General features: G+C 49.5%; 7 protein-coding genes across 7 annotated transcripts; 4 read left to right on the top strand and 3 right to left on the bottom strand.

Moving 5' to 3' along the window:
• Positions 1-1,952: 1,952 nt before the first annotated feature.
• N7500_001434 (uncharacterized protein) lies at positions 1,953-5,996 on the top strand (the record flags this gene model as incomplete). Its single annotated transcript, XM_056672580.1, has 4 exons — positions 1,953-2,379; positions 2,475-2,870; positions 3,247-3,299; positions 3,357-5,996. The coding sequence occupies 4 exons, from the start codon at positions 1,953-1,955 to the stop codon at positions 5,994-5,996; spliced, it is 3,516 nt and encodes a 1,171-aa protein (XP_056536099.1).
• A 422-nt stretch (positions 5,997-6,418) lies between these two features.
• Positions 6,419-7,455, bottom strand: N7500_001433 (ATPase-like ParA/MinD; the record flags this gene model as incomplete). Its single annotated transcript, XM_056672579.1, has 3 exons — positions 6,419-6,828; positions 6,899-7,078; positions 7,143-7,455. The coding sequence occupies 3 exons, from the start codon at positions 7,453-7,455 to the stop codon at positions 6,419-6,421; spliced, it is 903 nt and encodes a 300-aa protein (XP_056536098.1).
• A 509-nt stretch (positions 7,456-7,964) lies between these two features.
• On the top strand, positions 7,965-9,623 carry N7500_001432 (AATF family protein; the record flags this gene model as incomplete). Its single annotated transcript, XM_056672578.1, has 3 exons — positions 7,965-8,034; positions 8,103-8,205; positions 8,258-9,623. 3 exons carry the CDS (start codon positions 7,965-7,967, stop codon positions 9,621-9,623), a joined length of 1,539 nt encoding a protein of 512 aa, XP_056536097.1.
• Positions 9,624-9,832: 209 nt separating this feature from the next.
• On the bottom strand, positions 9,833-12,711 carry N7500_001431 (Zn(II)2Cys6 transcription factor; the record flags this gene model as incomplete). The annotated part of the gene is made up of 11 exons (XM_056672577.1): positions 9,833-10,376; positions 10,651-10,765; positions 10,815-10,914; positions 10,965-11,071; positions 11,140-11,550; positions 11,607-11,868; positions 11,919-12,268; positions 12,330-12,482; positions 12,534-12,548; positions 12,610-12,623; positions 12,677-12,711. The coding sequence occupies 11 exons, from the start codon at positions 12,709-12,711 to the stop codon at positions 9,833-9,835; spliced, it is 2,106 nt and encodes a 701-aa protein (XP_056536096.1).
• A 437-nt stretch (positions 12,712-13,148) lies between these two features.
• On the top strand, positions 13,149-14,273 carry N7500_001430 (putative NAD binding Rossmann fold oxidoreductase; the record flags this gene model as incomplete). Its single annotated transcript, XM_056672576.1, has 2 exons — positions 13,149-13,475; positions 13,533-14,273. 2 exons carry the CDS (start codon positions 13,149-13,151, stop codon positions 14,271-14,273), a joined length of 1,068 nt encoding a protein of 355 aa, XP_056536095.1.
• Positions 14,274-16,178: 1,905 nt separating this feature from the next.
• On the top strand, positions 16,179-18,557 carry N7500_001429 (uncharacterized protein; the record flags this gene model as incomplete). Its single annotated transcript, XM_056672575.1, has 4 exons — positions 16,179-16,187; positions 16,318-16,465; positions 16,532-16,643; positions 16,754-18,557. The coding sequence occupies 4 exons, from the start codon at positions 16,179-16,181 to the stop codon at positions 18,555-18,557; spliced, it is 2,073 nt and encodes a 690-aa protein (XP_056536094.1).
• A 1,206-nt stretch (positions 18,558-19,763) lies between these two features.
• Positions 19,764-21,669, bottom strand: yap1 (putative bZIP transcription factor AP-1/Yap1; the record flags this gene model as incomplete). Its single annotated transcript, XM_056672574.1, has 2 exons — positions 19,764-21,143; positions 21,211-21,669. 2 exons carry the CDS (start codon positions 21,667-21,669, stop codon positions 19,764-19,766), a joined length of 1,839 nt encoding a protein of 612 aa, XP_056536093.1.
• Between the last annotated feature and the right edge of the window lie 251 nt (positions 21,670-21,920).

Genomic DNA, 21,920 nt, shown 5'->3' with positions numbered 1-21,920 from the left:
AGCAAGCATTATCTATAATGACCGATGCTGATAAAATGAGATCGACAGTATTCCTGATCTATCAGGTCATCTACCTCATAGGTAGGATGAGGCAATACACTCGATAGATTCACACTGAAGTTGTGACGGAGCTCCAAATAACAGAAAAGAAAGAAAAGAGAGAAAGAGCAAATTAACAAAATGCAGAAGCAGTAGAGAACTTGAGATGTTTTGCCTTTGTTGCCTTTTCGTCCTTATGGATATTTATAGGTGTCTATAGACAATAGCGCTAGACCAAATGCATAGATGATCCTAACTTATCATTCTTGAATGCATCATGCTATGAGCTGTCATTCTCTTCTGATGTCAATGAATTTTCCCACCCTTCTACCGACATAGACTTTGCATTGTGGCCACGGCGTATTCAAAAACATCTCTCTCTGTGTCCGTTTGGATATTTCTTGCTCAGGCTAAGCTATCATACAGAAACACGTGGGCATTGTGAAAAACCCCCTGCTGGGGCGTTCTGATTTAAACAGATGGCTAGATTTATAGCACCAGCACTAATAACCCTACGCCATCGACAGAGAGATAAAGGCATACCTATACACCTGACCATAGTCATCGCACTAGCTGAGTTTGCTGGACTTGAAATGGAGCTAGACGGGTAGCTCGCCGATTTGCTGGGTATGCTGCTCGGCGACTGATCCTAATATCTCCCGAGTGAGTCTGAACCATTGCAGGTAAGGCGCTGACTTTTGCATTTGCTATATTCTGCTTGAAAGAGACCAGGGGTTCCCTGCAACATGAGCTGACAAAAAATGAATAATCGAAGCCTGCCCTGCTTACGTCGGATTGATAATACCACGCATGCCCGCGTGGCAATGATCAATCTGATGACAGTAGTACAGAATGGGGTTCTGTCATTGACGAGAGTAACCAAGTCGTTGTGATACTCACTGGCTTGTCTGCAGTTGGGACAACCCACTCACTAGAAAAGAGCCATTTATAGGATAACAGGTGTTACAAAGAGAGTCTTGAGACACTGAGTGACTGCAGGTTGAAATGAAGCTCGAGCTTTTCTCCCGGGGAGACACAAAGGTGACGCTACCTTCACCGATAGCTGAGTTGTCACCGTCTGTGATTCTATACTAGGCATTGATGAAGATGAGTCCCAAGAGCGAAAGAACAACTTTTTCATTGGGGCTGAGAAAGTCTGTCTTCAACATATTGAGTCAATGAAATTTTGGAGAACTGTCTTTCTTTCCATATGATATTCTTGACCTCATATATACAGACGTACATTTGAAACTACGCATAACCTATTCCCCAATTATCGGCATCAGTTTACGCCAAAAGCCTAGGTAGCACATAGAGCACCACATTTCTATAGACTTTGGCCTCGAGAGGACTTCTAGTCGCGAAGTTGGGATTGACCATTCATATTTCGCCCCAAAGAACCCGTTGGGAACTGCGGTAGCCTTGATATTTGATCCGATCGGCAATTCCAGATGCTGACATAGGTCTGACATGGTGAGCCCTGGAGGCGCAGCAAGCTTGTATGACCGTTCTACTTGGGATAGCTCGAGGTATAGAACGAGATAGTCAGTTTAAGCTCTTCGAATAGACATCCTGTAAGGTGACATACAACTCTCTGACAGGTAATCCAAACATCTGTGGACAAAGTTCATGGCCACAAAGACTCTTGGATCGGACGTAGGCCAATTGGGATGTCAACTGTGCAACAAAGAACTGGAGGGTATTTATTGAAATGAGTCCCTATCTGAGGCTAGAGTACTCTGTAGTCGATCTCGATTTTTGCAATGGTTCGGCATATCTTTTCTTGGCTTTGGGCTATTCCTGCCTTGGCCCAAGTTCAAAGCTTTCATCCCCAAAAGCATGATGAGATTACTTATAGCTTCAATGTCCCCAATAATACTGCCAAATCCAACTCGGGTCCCATTTACTTCCAGATGAATGCCACGCGCCAAGTGCAGTGGTTTGCCTTGGGCCAAGGAAGGCAAATGGCAGGCGCCAATATGTTTGTGGTGTACACATCTGGCAACAATGTGACGGTTTCTCCACGGTCGGGGGTTGGAGAAATTCAACCGCTGTATAACAAGGACGCCCAGATTACAATCTTGAGTGGCAGCGGTGTGCACGGCGAAGTCATCACTGCCAACATCCGATGCGATACTTGCCTAAAATGGAATGGGGGAACAGAAAATGTAAACAGCTCCTCGAGTCCGTGGATTTGGGCGATTAAATACGGAGAGTCCCTGCATTCGCGCAATTTGTCTGAGGATATCACGCATCATGATGATCACGGTGTCATGATCATCAACCTGCAAAGAGCGACGGGGGTAGCTCATCAAACCCCTTCGCCCAACTGGACCGAGTGTCCATCTCCCCCAGTGAAGAAGATCCGCAATATGTGGCCTTCCGAAACACAATCAGAAAGAAAAAGACCGCTCATGCTGTGCTTATGATTTTAGCTTTTGTGGTCATGTTCCCTTTCTTCGCACTCGGACTTCATATTTTCCCATCGAGATGGACTGTGAAGATTCACGGAACATTTCAACTTCTCACTTTGGCTGTGGCAATTGCAGGCCTTGGAGTTGGAGTTTCCATGGCACGGCAGATTGAACTGATCGATTCTTACCATACCATCCTCGGGATGATCATTGTCGCATCCCTTGCTCTTTTCCAACCTGCCATGGGCATGTTGCAGCACATGTTTTTCCGAAAGACGGGTAGGAAAGGGCCTTTTGCCTTTATGCACCGCTGGTTTGGACGATTCATGATGATATTAGGTATTATCAATGTTGGGCTTGGGTTCAAGCTTGCGCATGGACCTCGTGGGGCGGTCATCACCACTTGTGTTGTTGCTAGTATTATTGCGATAGTTTATATTGTGATAGTCAGTTGGATTGGACGGCCCAGAGGCAATTAAAAGCAAGACCAAGGAGATCAATCAGGAAGAGATCGGGGGGGTGTTCAGAGATCGAAGAATTATCCACCGCAGATCCGAGCTCTTATTTCCCCAATGACATCATCCCCCCTGGTCCTCTCAATCAATTGGATCTTCTTCTGCCCTTTCCCTCTCCTTAAATGACGTCGGGCTATTTGGTCAAATCCTCCATTCTGTCTTTCATTTAAATCTCATTCTTGGCTTCCGTTCCTTGCATTTACTTGAATTTCCTTTTCTTTGGTTTACTTGGGTTTTGCGCCAACTGGCATATCCCCAAATCATGCCTTTACATACAGCCGCACTAGGTGTGGCATTGACTCCAACTGTCCTTCATACTCTCATCAGTCACGTAAGTCCTCGTGACGCTGATATGCTTAGGGCTGTTGAACTCATGGCGCAACTATAGTACCTGAATCGCAAATCGCTACATAAGAAACCAACCGTTCATATTACCTATGATGAGGGTATCCAAATCGTTCGTCAATTCCTATTCTATGCATCCAAACACCCCGTCGAAGACATTCAGGCGTTCACTCGCCAATGGGTTCCAAGTCCGCATTGGGTGAGAACCGAGACTATCACAATCCCCGAGGAGTTCTTGTCCTCTGCGGCGCACGCTGTCACAAAGCAGCTGGGCCCCAAAGGTGTGATGCGAGTGGGAGGAGAGAAATGGTGGCAATGGCGTGGCCCATCCGAAGAGCTGAGGGGGGAGTGGATTGAGATGCGAAACCACTACAATCAAACGGAGGGCGCTGGTAGACATTGTAATCGTGTGATGCTATATATTCATGGCGGGGCCTATTTCTTCGGAAGTGTGGACACCCATCGGTACATGATGCAGCGCCATGCGCGCAAGCTGAAGGGGCGTGTTTTTGCACCGGAGTATCGACTAGCGCCGCAGTTTCCTTTCCCATGTGGCCTGTATGATTGCATGGCGGCATACCTCTGGCTGCTCAAGTCCCATAGCCCGAAGGAAATCATTCTTGCCGGTGACTCTGCCGGCGGAGGAATGGCTTTATCGATGCTGGTCATCATGAGAGATCAAGGTATTCCCTTGCCCGCGGGCGCCATTTTGATCTCACCTTGGGTTGATTTGACACACTCTTTCCCGAGTATTGTTGAGGATAACCCAGGTGATTATATCCCTGCTTATGGCTTTCGATATAAACCTTCGGCCGCTTGGCCTCCTCCCAACGCTGATGATATTTTGGAAATAAAAAGAATGTCGCGCAAACCAGTAGTGACTGCTGAGGACGTTCAACAAGCTATCCCCCAACGGAACAGCTCTGCCGAAGAGACTGCCATCCGCGGTTATACTGTCCACGAGAACAGCCCATCCCCAGCCGAGCCTGCCTACCCTGGCCTACAGCAAGCTCCAAATCCTACGGGCTTGGATGCCGAACCCGATAACATTCACGTTGTCTTGGACGGAAAGACCGTCGAACTCAAAGACCAAATTCAGTTGTACACCACAAACCAACTCATGTCCCACCCTCTGGTTTCGCCAGTCCTCCAACCTTCCCTTGGTGGTCTGCCCCCTCTACATATATTGAGTGGCGGTGGTGAGACGCTTCGTGACGAGCAATTCTACGTGGCCCACAAAGCAGCGAATCCGACAGCATACCCACCCGGTGACGCATATCTCGATGAGGACGATCCCAACCGGGAAATCTTGAACAAGTACAAACCGACTTATGTACAACTTCAGGTCTGGGACGACCTATGCCATGTCGCTCCTACTCTGAGCTTCACGCGGCCAGCCAAGTACATGTTCCGTTCGATTGCTCAATTTGGCTCTTGGGCATTGGCTCGGGCACAGAATGGCGAGGTCGAAATTGCGGATGATAGTGCTCTTTCGGCCGTCTCCTCCAGCAGCTCAGAAGAGGAGGATGTCCCGGGCCCTCAAGCCGCACTAAGCAAGCCACCTGATGGGCATGGGCCGTCATCTGTGGGCAAGGCCGGGGATCCTCTTCCAGCCTTCCATCAGCACATGATACGCCAAAGAATAGATAAACGAGGACATGTGTTCCCGCTAGATCCTCCCTCTTCTTACCCAGTGCTAGATATCCCTCCTGCCAAAATTGGGGCAGTGAATCCCGTACTCATCCAAATGTGGTTGGATGCAAAACAGGAATGGGATATCAAATTTGCGAAGGAGAAGCTTCGAGTTCAGAGCCGACGCCTGAAAGAGCTGGCGCATGGATTCCAAGACTTTGATGGCGAATGTCCTCCTCCGAGCTCTTTGGCGGCTCGACGAGCTGCTCCTGGAGTACTACCAAAACGACATGCCAAGAAGAACTACGGGATGATGATGTGGAGCGGCTGGGGCAGCAAGCACGACGAGCGCAGAATAGAAATGGAGAAGCAGGCCGAGCAAACGGGCAAACGTTCCACTCGCGTCAGCACTGATGCTGGGCAGGCTGGAGCATGGTCAAGCACTCCGGCGACGAATACACAAACCGAAAAAGACTTAGACACTGACCTTACCGATAATAAGTCGCAGTCTAACGGTGACATGTCAGTCAGCTGGGATGAAAAAGAACACCCCACTAACGGTGATTCTTCCACTGCACGCATATCCACAGATCCTGGAACCGTCTCTCGACCTATCTCGGAAACGAGTGCTCCCCCGATCCTTATATTGCCAGGGGTGAACAACAACATATTTACCGAGGAGAACGCCAGCACAAGGGGTATCTTTCATGCCGCAGGAACTCTCCCCATGAAATCCGATATCTCCTTGGCTCATAGTAGGTACCGGCCAACATCCGCTGCAGGATCTGGCACTGGCCGAAGCGAGATGATGTCGGACGCTGCCAGTACCATCAGCGGCGACAAGGACTCTGTCACCTACATGAACATGGCATCTGATGCGGCTAGCAGCCGCGCTGTGATAGGTGCTCGGGGTGTTATTCCTCCAATGATGGCTGGCGAAAAAGGCCGTCGTTCTACAGATACTCTATCTGTATTCTCTGCGACTGGTCGGGACTCCATGTCGCACCGCCCTGAAATGCCGGACAGGGAGACTTACAGAACCGCCGAATAAGCCCTGAAGAATTGCCATCTATGAACATATCCCACTATCTGCGTCATTTTGAACTGTCCTTTTGATTATTTGTTCAGAATCTGGCTTTTTGTGGAAGCTCTGTCCAGCGCCTTTCCGTTTTCCTTTGTTATTTTTGTGTTTCTTGTTGGATATACCCGATTTTGGCAGTCAACTTCTAGGCTATTAACAGTCGACTATCATTTGTAGTTGCATGAGAGTAAATACAATATATACCCCATTTTTGCTTTGACACCAATCCCGTGAGCCGATTGTGAGTGCAGGTATCCATGCAGACATATTGATAGCTGAAATTAAAGCTCAACGCAGAAGCGGATCAGCCACTAGCCAGCCACCGGATGATGCAAGTCTAATATAATACATAATATTGATAACTCTACGTCTAGACAAGATGAACTCAACCATTAGCGCCAATCAAGACCAATCTTCCGAGCCACCTGCTCAGCAACACCAAGGAAAGCCTCCCGTCTCGCGCTGCGCTCATCACTCTCCTCCGCAACAACAGTTGGCATCCCACGGTCAGCATCCTCACACACCCGAGCATCAAGAGGGATATCACCAAGGAAGTCGACCCCGAGCCGCTTACACTCAGCTACTACACCGTGGTTTTCACCATGCGCGTGGTGGTGGTTATCTCCATGCGAGAAAATGCGAGTCTGAGTCCCGCACTGCGGACACGCGAAATATGCCATGTTGCGCACCATTCCAAGAACGGGGACTTCCATTCGCTGGAACATCCCGATGCCGCGCACCGCGTCGCGGAGTGCGATGTCTTGGGGTGTGGATACGATCACGGCGCCATCGATGATGACTTCTTGGTTGATTGTTAGTTGGACGTCGCCAGTTCCGGGGGGGTAGGTCAAGGATGAGAACGTCCAGTGGACCCCATGATACTGAGTGAAGAAGTTGGTGCATGGCTTTGGTTACCATTAGTCCGCGCCATGAGATTGGGGTAGTGTCCATGGGTAGTTCGCCGGTTGTGCTATCGGCTTGTGTTTGAGGAAGGAGGTAGCCCATTGACATCGATTTGAGGCCATAGTTTGTTAGAGGGACAAGACAGTTGTCTGGTCATGTTATAAGCATATTGATTATCGCTGCAATGGCGTCGAGCCTAGAACGGAGACTCACTTTCGTCGAGACGAGGCTCGCCGGAGAGATTTAGTAGGGTGGGGACAGAAGGGCCGAATATATCAGTGTCCAGAATGCCTGTCTTGATCCCACGGCGCGCAAATGATAGCGCGAGATTGACTGGTAAGATCTCTTTAGCAATTGTTCGTTCCACTTGGGCTGACAGTTCTTGCGCTGTGGTCACCCTGTTCGAGACGTAGATAGGTACGGGGAATATCAACATACCTGCTATTGTAGACTTTCCAACTCCTCCCTTTGCCGAGGATACTGCAACAACTTTCTTGACATCTCGAATCTTGCGCTTTTCGGGCATCCCTCGTCGCGAACGGAAAGTTGGTGGGGTACCAGAGCGTGGAAGCCCCTTCTGGTAGTCAGCAAATGTAGGTAAAAATAGCTATTCGTGCAATGAAGATCATTGAGCCAGGAGGAGCTCCAGAATATAGAGTAACAACTAACCAAAGGATTGTCATGCTGAAGAGCTCGACAAGTGGAGAAAAGCCTTGTGCCCCTGGCAATGGCACCAGATGGAGAAGCCAACATACTCACAGGCCAAATGAGGCAGATGAGAAGGGAAAACTGCAAGACTCAATAATCTGTGGGCAACAGAAGTAGTTCAAGAAGATGCAGTCAGGATATCTCCACAGCGATACTGCCGATAAAATGGCCGACCGCCTGTTTAATTGAACCACACACACTATATACCGCCCACGTGAATCTATACCGCCCACGGACGCTAACCCTAAATAGGAGTAATAATCCGTTATCCGGAAAAACCAAAAAAAAAGTTGCTCGTCAACCTCTTCTCTCCCCATACCAAACACTATGGGCAAACCACGCGCAGCTCGTTCCTTGGCTGATCAGCTGGCTGATTTTGAAGACCCAACCCCTAAAGGTATGCATGAATGATTCATCTACAGATTCTCTTGGGTACCAAACACTCAATGCTTACTTGGCGCATAGACTTTGACCCCGAGGATATCGATAATGGCCAACAATCAAGTGATGATGAAGGTGAAGATAAAGAGGAAGTGAATACAGGCCGAGAGCATTACCAGACTGTTGGGTATGTAAAAATAGGCGTATTTGGTTGCAAGTACTCACTAATAATCAAACAGGAAAGCAAAGCTCCGCAAAGACGATCCCCTCCCGCTGGGGAAACAATATGATGGCGCCCGAGTCAGCCGGGCGGCACTAGGCGCCGAAAGTGAAGATGACGAGGACTCAGACGCCTTGTCCATGTCGGACGAATCTGATGATGTCCTGGCCCTGGAGGGCTCTGATGAAGACACCGATGCAGACGAGGATGATAGCGATGAAGATAGGGAAGAGGACCAGGAAGATGACAGTGAATATGAGGAGGAGGCAGTCGAGAAGAAATCCAAGAGGAGTCGCCCGGAAGTCCGACATGGCGACACAAGCGGACCGTCTGGTGACCGTGACGAGATTCGGAAACTAATGGCGACGGATCAGAAAACTATTGCCGCAACAATCTCTTCCGCAGCCAAGGCCGATGCTACGAAGGGAAAGGCTGTCAAGCAACAACGTACCACTTTTGACGCGCTCCTTAACGCGCGAATTAAGCTTCAGGGTGGATTGACGTCAATCAACGGTATTGCTGCTGTTTTGGGTTCAAAGAACGAAGCCGACGGAGAGAATACGATGAATGACGAGGAGGAAGTTGTCGATGAGGAAGCAATCAAGTCGGCGGAGTCAGCTGCACTTGCATTATGGTCGACTCTCGAAGGTTTACGTACCGCCCTGGCCGATGCTACCGCCAAAGAAGACAGCAAAAAGCGCAAGAGACCCTCCCCCGCCTCGCCCAGTACTCCCTCTGCCTCGCTATGGGAACGTATGGCCGAATTGGAATCTGAGTCCATCTCCCACCGTCGTTCCATTCTTGACAAGTGGTCCTCGAAAGTTCGTGGCACTTCTGCATCTCTCCCCAACGCCAGAGGCAAATTGCTCGGTTCATCCTCCGGTCGCCAACAGACCATCACAGCCGTCCTCGATGCCCAAGTCGCCACAGAGATTGGAGAACGATCCTCCAAGCGCTCGCGCACCTCTGAGCAAGAACCTATCTATGACGATGGAGCTTTCTACCAGTCCCTCTTGCGTGATCTCGTTGAGCAGCGCATGTCCTCATCTGAGTCCATGACCAGTGGCTTTGACAACCTACACCAGCTACCTTCTCGCCTGCCGATTCACCCCATCACTGGTATGCGCAACGATAAGGTCAAGCGAGACATTGATACCCGTGCTTCTAAGGGCCGCAAGATGAAGTACAACGTGCATGAGAAGCTTCAGAACTTCATGGCCCCTGATGACCGTGGTTCCTGGTCTACGCGCGCACGGGATGAGTTCTTTGCTTCTCTGCTTGGCAGATCGGCCAGTGGTCTGCTGGGTGAAGGTGACGAGGGTGATAGCGACGAAGAGGATGACATTGATCGGGAGGAAGGTGGCTTGAAACTGTTCCGCAACTAAGTCTCGCATACGTCTACAAAAAAATCTTGTACAAATAGTGGATACGGCCATAAACTCGCAAGGCGAACCCTCGGTGCATTATTATTATACAAAGCTCCCCGCAGACTATATAAAGTGTGCTGCGGTTGTGGACTCTCACATGTGCAAGCTCATGAAGGAAACCCAAGGCTCTGTCAAAACTGCGTATCCAACCTGCACTTGGCATGACATCATTTCTTTTCTCGAGGTGTATACGGCGGTAGTTGTAATTCATCCACCGATCCTGTAGTTCCTGTGATTCCTGTTGATGCTGATGTCCCTGATGTTCCTTGGTGCCATTCGAACTGTGTCGTTCGTGGTAAGCCTAACATCTTCTCGCGCACCGCTTGCTGTAGTCGAAGTTGTCGCTCCACCTCTTCCTCTGGTGATAGAAATTGAGGCTTGCCATCTTGGCCTATGATCACGGCGCCGCTCACGTCATTGTAGGAAGGCGGGGGTGCGCAATATGTAGATGAAGATATGCTCTCTTTTGTGTTGGCCCATGAGGAATGTGCGCTGTGCATGGGTGTATAATAGAACTTGGTGACAATTGAGAAATCGGATTTCCATAGACTTCTGGGGACCAGCCCGAGGATTGTATTCATCTTTGCTGCAAGAATTGAGGCGCCAATGTGAATGTCACGGGCGATCAGGGCCGAGACAAGATCCGCTTTGACTAGCGTGAGGTTAAATTTGCGGGGGTAAGACGCAGCGTTGAAGTAGATTGCGCTTGCTCTGTGAAGATATTTCAGCGAATTTACCAGAAAAAAAGGAAAGTGCGCTGATTTTAAATCAAAAAAGGAGTGGAGTGCGACTACGTACGACGTAGATCCCCTGAGATTGTGATCTTCCCCATCCCTTCGGTTTACACATCCCGGGACCAGGGCATGTCTTGACGCCAATGTTCATCACTCGGCTATTTGACCTGCTTTTCCTCTTCTTTCAGCCTTATTGATACTCTCTTTACGTGATAATACATACTCAATCTTCATTCTCAACCTCTTGCCACTGCGCGCGCAATGTCTGGATTAGGGGATTCATATTCCAACCAGTCCTTGCATGCATGGCTTGCAATAATGATTCGGCAGCCCTTTGATCGAGGGGATTTCGTAGGACCCAGCCCCCTGTCAAGTCAGTGAAATCCTCAACAAGATTAACCTTTTGGCAACTGACAGGCAACTAGACTATGACGTGCAGTAAACAACGTGTTCTCCGCTTTCGTGTTGGACTGTGCCAATCCCATGACCATAAGCAGATGGTGGCGTACATTCTTCTAAATTTCATGGTGAGTGCCGTCCAAAAAAAGTCAAGGGTGCAACGAACCTCCACTGTTCGGGAATGTCGCAAACTCTCATAGGTGGAGGATGTCCTTGAAGGATCGGAGAGCGCCAAAATAATCTTGGCAATGTGGTAGTATTGAATACCAATCACTGAGCAGGCATTGGAGCCAGGATTAGTCTTCAGTCTCACTATACACACCTGTTATGGGGTCATTCACCATGCACGGGTAGCAGCATCCATATGGTAGGGAGTCGTTGATCTGGCCCGGGGGCTTGTGGGACTGACCTCACCGGGTCGAAGGTATGTGGCTTGGTAGAATACCAATCCTCGATCCTCTGCTCTAGGCCATGTATCATGGTGGACTTTGTGAAAGCACCCTGGAGAAGATTAGCAAGTAGGAAGACCATTCTGCTTGACCATGCAAAATCATCGTCTCTTTGAAACACATCTGAGCGATAAAAGCTTTGTAGGCTAGTTCGCAAAGGCTGTTGGCTGGTCAGCGAGATATAGATATCCTGCCGCAAACAAAGCCAAGCAGCAGCTTCACCCACGCCACCCGAAGACCCAAAGGTTGTCACTGTATTCAGAATGTGAGTCGTGCCAGTGAGATGGAATTGGTTGTCCTCTCCTGGAATGTGTGAGTATCAATTTGACGCAAACTACTTGGCCTCATCGACGACTGACCATCCATTTCCTCATGCTGGCGGAGTATAGCAACCGCAGCTAGTATATTTTCGGTGATGTGCTCGTGAGACCCAGAAAGTGCTGGAATGAGTAGTTGAACACAGCAGTTATGGTACTGCAATGCCTCTGTTACATCGCTGTTGCCCTGTCGGTCAAGATGGCGCGAAGAAAATGCAAAAATTGCGTAGCGCAAGACAGGCTCCTTGAGTGCCCGAGCTGAAACCTCCGTTTCAAAATGCCGTTGGGGGTCCGTGATATCAGCCTGTTATAATCAGTGGCTGCAGATGGATATATTGTCGGGCATGCACGCACCCAGAGCGCCATATTCTCAACAAAATTCCTCAACAGTATGGCCTCCCTTTTGCTTAGCGGCTGCGAAGGCTTGAATGATGTTCGAGATTTGATTGATCCCGGAGAAGACAATAATGGAGCAAATGGTGACCCATTTTCTGTTGTAGAAGGCGGGAATCTGGTCGAGGCATCTGCCTCATCGGCTCCATTAGCTGCGCATGGTTGTTGTGCTAGTAGGCCATTGAGGATATAGGGCTCCTCTCTCCGCCCGACTGCAAAGATACAATCACCGTCGTTGGTATGAGCTGGTTGATCATTCTGAATTGTCGAGTATAGGCTAGCGATTTCGGGTGTCTCATCATGGAAGCGCACTAGAACCCGTACTTAAATTTAGATCATAGAAATCATAGAAACTCATTAGCTCCCGCTTACCTTTGCCACGCAGCTGGGGCCAGCAGCTCTCATCTGAGAAGGCAATCTCGGCCTCTTTTGACAACGAAAAACCACTACGAAACCGGACATTGGTTCGGTCACAATCCACCCCAGCTTGTTGACAGTGCTCGCAACCCAGGTCATTGAGATTGCCTACAATGCTTGATTAGTATACCTCATTGCTTCTGAATTGATAATTCTTACATTTTAGGTGTCGGACTGTGCAATTGTCTGCGTTTCAGAAATTCTGTACATCGATTTCCCCCACATAGGGACTTACCGCGACACCGTTGGCTGCGTAGGTCCAATTAACACGAAGCCTTATCGGTGGACATAGGCCAACTCACCAGCCAGCTACCAAGCGACCTTTTTTCGGAGACATTGCAGTTCTTGAGTTGCTGGGAGATTTGCAAAGAGGAAATTCTTTCCGTCTGCCCCCACGGTGCTGTATGCATGACCCACTATCATTTGAATGAGATATTGAGTAGGTAGATTAACTTGGCATTACGTCACTCAGCAAATACCTGCTCTTTTCGATCGGGAAAGACAGGATATCGTGTACCTGGGGCCTGAATGCGGGGAAAACCAAGCCAACCTTCCCCTTTCGTCACATCCAGCAATTCTTTCCGTTCATCTTTCAACGACTGTCTACTTCACGGTGCAAGATATTACCCTGAGATAAAACTAACGGGACTACATTAATCAAGATGCAGATGATCCAGCTTCTTTCTCAACTATTTAAGTCCCCTCGAAGACCCGGGAAATGAAGGGTTGATAAGAACATCAATCATTCTCAACTTTCCTCTTCATTACAGCACCATGACAGTTCAAAACCTACAAGTTGGTATGGCCGGCCTTGGTCGAGTTGGCAAGCTTCATGCAATCAACTTCCTGCAAAAGACACCCCGCGCAGAGCTTGTTGCGGCATTCACCCCAGACCCTGCCGAGATTACATGGGGGAGAGTAAACTTGGAGCCCCATGGTGTGACTCTGTACACCAATTACGATGAAATGCTCAGGCATCCCGGTCTGCAGGCTGTTGCCATCGGGACGGCTACCTCCGTGCACGCGGAGGAGACAATTAAAGCCATCGAGCAAGACTTGCATGTTCTCTGCGAGAAGCCCTTGTCTACCAATGTCGAAGTGGTATGACCTCCTCCATGTTTTGAGTTAGGACGAATACTCATGGATATATTTTTCAAGTGCAGAGCAGTGGTTCAGGCTGCTAAGAAAAAGCCGCATCTGAAGGTGATGTGCGGTTTCTCTAGACGCTTTGACGACTCCTACCGTGACGCCCACGCCAAGATGGAGCAAGGTCTCATCGGACGGCCTGCCATTATTCGCAGCCAGACTTGTGACAAGTTTGATCCCTCAGGCTTCTACGTCGAATATGCAGCCTGGTCCGGCGGCGTGTTTGTCGACATGTCTGTGCACGACATTGATCTCAGTCTGTGGTTCTTTGGGGATGAAATCATGCCAAAGAGCATTTCTGCCCACGGTATCACTGCGGTCCAGCCGGAGTTGAAGAAGTACAATGACTATGACAACGCCGTGGGAATTGTGGAATTCTGGAATGGCAAGATTGCTTACTATTACTGCTCGCGCATGATGGCTGCCGGTCAGGAGGACACTACTGAGATCATTGGCACCGAGGGCAAATTGACTGTGAATGGCAACCCCCAGCAAAACTTTGTCAACTTATTCCACAACGGTGGGATTACTCGCGAAATCCCTCCCAATTTTATGGGTCGCTTCAGTCCTGCCTTCGTCCAGGAGGCTAATGACTTCACTGCCGCCTGCTTGGACAAAACTCCGCTTCCCATGAAGCTGAGCAACGCCGTCAAGGCCGTGGAAATTGGTTCTTACCTCCAGGAGGCATTGGTATCTGGGAAGCAGATTCACTTCGATGAGATCGGGCGGCGAATCCAGAAGGCCCAGCTATAGATAGTTACATGAATGGAGATGAACTTTATGAAGATTTAATCGGGTGCAAGAGACTCCTATTGTTCTGGCAAGCCTCGGTTTCAGTACTCCGTACAGACTCTGCTATTATACGGAATACGTGACATCGCCTATCTCCAAGATCGCAGAACTGTCCAGATTATGCAAGTTATGCGGGTAATCACTCGAATCAGTACTGACATCCATGATGCCATTAGCCGTGGAATTTCCACATCTGAATTGTATGATATAAAACTTCTCCCTATTTCATAGTTCAATTAAGTTACGATAGAAAAAGAAATGTATCTTGTCTACTATACTCCTGTTTCTCATTGGCGAAAGTCCTCTACATTAAGCCATATAGGGTTCTCGCTTCCCAGATACCCAAATGTGCCGGCTCAAGATATCCAATGTGTGATCTTGTTCTACATCATATCTCAAGAGATAGAATATACTCCTAAAACTGCCCTTATAAAAGCGGTGCTACACAGCAAGACCCCGTCGACATAGGTACTATGGGGTTCCCCACGATATGACGCAGGGAGATCGGCAAGGGATCATTTTATATCTTCAGCTTTTGGGTTCTGCCGCAGCAGATGTTCAAGCCATCCGCAATCCCGACTGGAATTTGAAGTACACGGAGGTTTTTAGTAGTCAACAGTCTTGATAACGCCAATCAACTATCGTCGAATGATGCAGCTGGACCTCTCGCCACGAGACAAATCTGGCAGCTAAGGCTGCATTTGACTTCAAGGCGTTTGGGGATATTAGGGGGGATAGGATCTGCTCCCGTGTTGATGAGCAGTTCGCAAATATCTTCTTCCATCAGGGCCTAGGAACAGACAAAGATCAGACATGGTTCATCCTGGGATATCCTGACTGGTCAGATGCTTGGAAGACCCCGTACAACCTCTTCCCCTAATGTATTGCTGCGTCGGGGAAAATTTCCTGACGCTGCACGTCAGATGGGAAATAGCTCTCTCACATCTATTTGTGGCAAATATGGTGTCCCACTCGATGATCACCAGGGTTGGGCTAAATCAGATTAGAATATGTGGCTGGCTGGCTCCTTGGAGACCAGAGACGAGTTTGTCGATGACCTGTGAAAAGCATAACTGGCCTTTTCATGATCGGTATGTTGTGACTTTTGCGCATGGAGATGAGCTGGGGGTTCCTATCTTGTGTTGGGCCCGTCCAATTGTTGGTAGACATTTTCCGTTGTTGACACTGAAAGGCCCTCGATTCATTCAGTCCACATGATGTTGAATTCGAGCAGTGTCAGAGCCTGTCAAAAAAGTTTGATGGGCAGCAATAGCTGGTTGGAGTCATGTCGAAAAACTTTGATATACGTTGTCGTTGGTCTGACAATGGGCGTACCAAATCATCATCTACGCTATAGAGTCGGATAGCTGCCTATCTGATAGCTGAGGTATCATGAGAGGTATTGTTGAAGCGTCATATGAAGATTTCCACTCCAGATAATCGGACAAGAGTGTCTATCTCACCTGCAATGCCAGACTACAATGACCTAAATTTCGGGTTGGTGCGAGGCAAAAATCAACAATATTATCTCTGGGCAGCATCTGAGAGCAATAAGATGTAGTCAAACCAGTTCAATGAGTCAATTTTCATAACTTCATTGAGCTCACCCTATGAATGAATAGTAAGTGGAAGTGTTGTTTGTACTGCCGGTGGGTGCCCAGGTGCCCAGGTGCAGGTGCCAGGGGCGGCTTACCTAATCTCCATGTCACGGCTGCTGCTTCATCGATGAGAAAGTGAATCTTCGACATCTTTTTCCCCTCGACACACCTTCATCCTTCTCCTTCATTCCTTTCTCTTCTTTCTCTCCACCTTCATCTCCACACATACCTCTATATTCTCCCACCACCATTTAAATTCGACAACTCCATGGCTTCTGTAGGTGGCTCCCTAAACCTTACCTCCCCTCGCATTTGCGCATCTGCCCCCAGCTTCTGTCGGGCTGAATGCCATATTGTTGAGATATTGAAGAGCTTAGCTAATATCACCTTTTCCTTCTCATTTATAGCCTCGTCCCAACTTCGGTGCTCAAGGCTACCCTATTTCAAATGGTGCGGCTGCGGGCCCTGTCCCCGGTGCCACGCCGCTGCTCCCCAACAATGGCCGTGTGATTCAGAGTGGCCCGACACGAATTTTGTGCATTGCAGATGTCCGAGGTATGTACATTCTGGCGATACTTTTCTTGGCGAAGTGACAACGTCTTAATTGGACCCGTAAAACAGGCAACTTGAAGTCTCTTAACGAGCTTGCGAAGCAGGCCCGCGCCGACCACATCATCCACACAGGTGACTTTGGTTTCTACGATGATACTTCCCTCGAGCGAATTGCAGACAAGTCAGTATTCTCCTCAAGCTTTTCGGCGCGTGTTTGCTGCCCAACACATTCGTCTTACCAGGCACCAAAACATACTAAAAAGCATCAGCTAACCCCATATCTACGTATAGGACATTGAAGCATGTCGCACAATATTCCCCCCTCCTCCCCGAGAACGTGAAACGGTCCATCGCACAGGTATCTCCCCAGCAGTCAATTAAACAGCGCTTCCCGCCCGACCAACTCCCCCTCTCCGAGCTCTCCATGCTTCTCGACAAGCGCATTACCCTTGACGTCCCAGTCTACACAGTCTGGGGTGCTTGCGAAGATGTGCGCGTGTTGGAGAAGTTCCGGTCAGGTGAATACAAGGTAGACAAGCTTCACATTATCGACGAGGCCAACTCACGCCTTCTTGATATCGGCGGTGTGAAGCTCCGTCTCCTGGGGCTGGGAGGCGCCGTCGTGATGCATAAACTTTTCGACAATGGCGAGGGAAAGACGACTATTGCCGGCGGTCAAGGCACCATGTGGACAACACTCTTGCAGATGGGTGAACTTATTGACACCGCCAACCGTGTCTACGACCCCTCCGAGACTCGTGTATTTGTCACCCACGCTTCTCCTGCCCGCGAGGGCATGCTGAACCAGCTATCCGTTACACTGAAGGCCGACTTTTCTATTTCGGCTGGTCTCCATTTCCGCTACGGCTCCTCGTACAACGAGTTCTCAGTGAACCCGTCTTTGGATCACTATCGCGGCAAGCTTGCTGCCTCTAAGGCATCATTCAACGATGTCTGGGAGACTGTCAAAACCGAGGTCGAGGCAGCCATCTCCTCCAATGATGGCCAGAAGACTCTCCTAGAGAATGCTCTGGATGTTGTTCACAAGATGCCTTCTATTGCCAATGGCGGCAATCCATTCGGTGGCCCAGTTGCCGCTGGCAATGCTGCTGGACAGGTCGATGAGAGTGCCTTCAAAAATATGTGGAATTTCAACTTGGCGGACGCCGCATTTGGATACCTCGTTCTGGAAGTTGAAGCTGGACGCATCGCGACGGAGATGCGGGCTCAAGGATTCAACTTCGCCCATCGCACCGGCAAACCCCAGACCGGTGGTGCTCCTCAATCTGTCTCCAGCGGTCTCCCGGCGACCACTGCCTCACCTGCTCCGACTGGCGCTGCCCGAACCCCCGTCGTGGCACCCCAGTTCGGCCAAGCCCCTCCCGCGCGTGCACCCATTCCTCAGGGCCAGAAGGGACCGAGAGCCTCCCCTGTGCCCGTGATTCCCAAGTCTATGAGTCCGCAGCCAGCTGCTGCCGCCTCTGCTCAGCCCGCCGTGGAAGAAAAGGCCACGGTTGCCGACACTAACGGCACCGCCCCGCACGAAAAGCCAAGTGAATCACCTGCACCCCGGGGTGAAAAGAAGCCTGCCAATGCTCTTTTCGTCACAAGCGCCGAAAGCGAACAGGCTGTCCGTGACCTCATCTCTGAGGAGGACAGGTCAAAGATTACTAAGATTGACAAGCTTGGCAAGTACAACCACGTCGTGACATTCTCGACTGTTGAAGAGGCCAAGGCGGCTATGGACCACCTGCCCATTGAGCTGAAGAAGTCCGGCCCTACTCCCCATGGTCAGCAACGTAAGCCCAACTTCAAGTTCTTCGAGGACCGCGGCCCGCGTGCTGCTGTCGGTAATGCCGGAACTTGGCAGTCCAGCAGCCGGGGTGGCATCACTACCACCCCGCGTGGCTACCAGAGCGCCAGTGACAGCGATGGCAGCCGCCGTGGTGGATTTGGTGGTCGTGGCCGCGGCGGGCGCGGCAGTGGCGAGCGTGGTCGCGGTGGCCGTGGAGGAGGTCGGGGTGGCTTCAAGAGCGGCCCAAATGACACTCCTGCCCCCTCGGGTGACAAGCCCGTCGCATCTGGTGACGCCTAATCGGTGACATTGAATTTTTCTATGTCTCATATTTTCCTCTGGCCATCGACATTGCCTCGATCTTACCCCCTGATACTCTAATTCTTCTGTGTCTCTTGAACTCATCCCATTTGCGAATCTTTTGCCTTTTTTGATTTTTCTAGCGCTCAATCTTTAGGTTCTTTGTTCTCAAGTCTAGTCAGAAAGACAGGGCATGAACGCGAATTGCAGCGTTGATCTGGACTTTGAAGTTGAGTCCTTGAGGTCCAGACAGTGTTTCTTTTTTTTTTTTGCAGAGGGAAGAGTGGGATGCAGAAAACATCTGAAGAAAAACCAAAGGACAAAAAAAAAACAACAAAATACATCCTTTCACCTCATTTCTTTTTGTACTTTAGTTTTATGTCCGTGGACCACATCGATACCCTTACAGCTTTGCTTTGGAATCTGTAGATATATGTTACTCCGTACCCTCTCGTCTACAACCCTTCGTGTATGTTCCCATGTTGCACTGTTTGGATTTGACCTTTGTAGTGAGAAATGTATTTTTCTCATAAGAGACAAGGGAACGAAGGTGAATTTACACGTCTGGGCCGATGACCCTACTCGTCAATATAAACTCTGATAGGATAGCCAGAAAGGAGTCGACAGAGTAGAGATCCATTGACAGATTGTGTACAAAAAGAAAAAGTACGCAACGCAGAGCTAAAATGTCCCGAGTTCAAGGAAAGTAGTATATCAAGTTCGCCGTATTTCCTTTCCGTACAATAGGCACTGAGCCATCCACCTCGTATTTCCTAGAATTTCATGGCCAGTGTGAGACGATCTCCATTCGCCAAGCTCAACGGTGCCAATCAAAACAAGCATGAAATAACCAAACGGCAATTACTGTTGAGCAGAAAAAAAAAGGATGAAAAGAAGAGAAACAGAAAGGAAGGTGTAGGTCCCCTAAGATTGGAGAGACAGATATATTGCCAACTGTGGGCATTGACGAAAAGATCTGTTTTCAAAATCAAATAGCCACTGAATTGGATGTTATTTCTCCTCCATGAGCTTCCTTGTTTTTATCCTGTGTTGTGTTCATGACGCCGAGCAGGATTCCTCCCATAAATGACAATCGATGATGGGTATGCGTAGAAATCAAAAGAGCGCGAGTATCAGGTGTTGGTCCGTGAATCGTGAATTAGGCCCGAGTATGAGTTGGAGGGCGGTGGGCATACTGGAAGTAAGCTACTTGGCTCGTCCCATAATGTCGTCAACGTCATTCTGGTTCACGACTACACCACTCTCAGAACATCGTGCCTTGGTGCGAAGCTCGGAGCATAGATTGTCAACGTCGATCTCGCCGTTGCGGAATCTTTCCATAGATTGAAGACGATCCCTAGAGAGGAAAAAAGAGCCGAGGTCAGTAATGTGGAATGTAGATTGATCAAGACTTATATGAGCCGGGACGTACCAGATTTTCGTACACGACAGCATCTGTGAGTGGTTTTCGCCTGGGACAACCTCATCTTCATCGAGCTTGCTATCAATCTGAGCAACTAGGTTCTTCTTGGATGGGGCCACACCAGTGGCCACCTCGGATAAGTTATGGGATGGACTACCCAGGTCCGGCAGAGGAAATGCTTCATTGAAGAAAGACCCGAAATCCTGAGATAAGACAGCATCCTGGGGCTCTCGCCAGTCACCAAAGAGCACCGGGTCGAACTGGCCACCATTCTGATGAGCCATCCAATCAATTCCAAGATCTTGATAACCTTCACCCTCGGCTTGGCCATCAATTGGGGTTGGCTGGGTGCTTGAAACACTGATGGACTTGGATCTGTTATCCCGGACCGCTGGGATGGGATTTTTGATGTTGCCGCATGCCATACCAAGCTGTGCACAGAAGGATTTCTCGCCATCAGTGGTGACATGTCCGCCACACGAGTCACCTGGCCCCAGCTCGCGGTGTTGCCCATCTGGGGAGTTCAGACTTGGTTCTGGCGAGGTTCCATTTGACGAGGGCATCTGGCTCTGATGCGAGTCACACGAAGACGACGGGGAATTCTCCGAGGTAGAGTTATCATTTATGGAAGACTTGAAGCCAGAGTAGGGTGCTTTAGTGGAAGTAGCACTGTGAGGAGTTCCGTCATACTTCGATTTGTTCGAATGTGCGAGAGAGTTTGACCGAGACGAAGGACTGGTCAGACTGTCGCGACCCAAGACACCAGGGGCCTGAGGTATGTCATTGGACTTGGATTGGCTATTCTTGTTAGATTTTCCGTTGAAGAGATGACCACCAGGCAGATCGCCAAACTTGGGAAAATCGAAGAGGAAATCATTGTTTTGGAGGCCATATGCTCCCTTGGAATGGGCATTTGGAATGGAATTCGAGCTCATAGCCGATATGCCGTTTCCTGATCCGGAGGCCATCCAGGAAAGGCGCTTTCGGTACTCACGGAGCTCCACCTGCAACCGCTCTACCTGGGCACGCAGCAAGCCATTCTCCTGGTTTGTCATGTCGGACGTCTTCTGCAGCCTTTCCACCGAATCCTCCAGGTCTTTCAAGTGCTTCTCCTTGCGTTCGCGGAAGGCTCGCTGGGCAGCCCGGTTTTGAGCCTTGCGCTTCTGCTCAATATGTCAGTTCACGACTCTAGTTTCAGCCAAACTTTCGCATGAACCAAGAGTGGCATACCGTAGTAGGCTCTGAAGTCAGTGGCTTCCTGCCAGGCTTCTTGGCCTCGCTTTCCCTACGCTTCTTTCCGCTCTCCTCTCCGTCAATTTCCGACTTTCCATCAAGGGACTTTCGTTTGGCGCCGGTATCATATTCATAATCCACCGACCCCGGTAGGTCACCGATCAAGTCAGCGGAACCGGGGAAATCGAAGTCAACCTCGGTGGGAAAATCCAAGAAGGGGCTTTCGTCATCCCCAAACCCGAAATTGTTGGCATGGGAATTGTCAAACCCACCCGACGGAGGGCCGCTGAGGCCGTTTGAGGAGATTTCGTCGGGGCTCTGAGAAGGCTTGACTTGCGGAGATCCACTTTGAAGCTTCCGGCTGGGGTTGTTGGAAGAAAGAGCAGCGAGCAGGAGATCTTGTTGGTTGGGAGAAAGGTAAAGGCCTTGCTGGTATCGTTGATCGTAATCACCCATTGTGGCGAGTTACCTCCAATGTAAAGAAGGGCTGCTGAGGGAGAGAAAAGTGATAATGGAAATTGAATGGATTTTAGTATAAGTCCCGCCGGGCTCCCGCCCGTAACAGATTCGATGGATACCGTAAAACGAGGAGGATTGCAAGATGATTCCTCACAAGAAAGCTTCACAGCTTCGACTTTGTGAGTACACAAATATCGGATTGGTAAATCAGATATTAGTCGCAAGTAAAAGCCGATAGTAGACTTCCA

The sequence above is a fragment of the Penicillium coprophilum genome (assembly GCF_028826855.1).
Source record: "Penicillium coprophilum strain IBT 35676 chromosome Unknown utg000002l_segment0_segment0, whole genome shotgun sequence".
Taxonomy (NCBI): Eukaryota; Fungi; Ascomycota; class Eurotiomycetes; order Eurotiales; family Aspergillaceae; genus Penicillium; species Penicillium coprophilum.
This window is presented reverse-complemented; position numbering and strand designations above follow the sequence as displayed.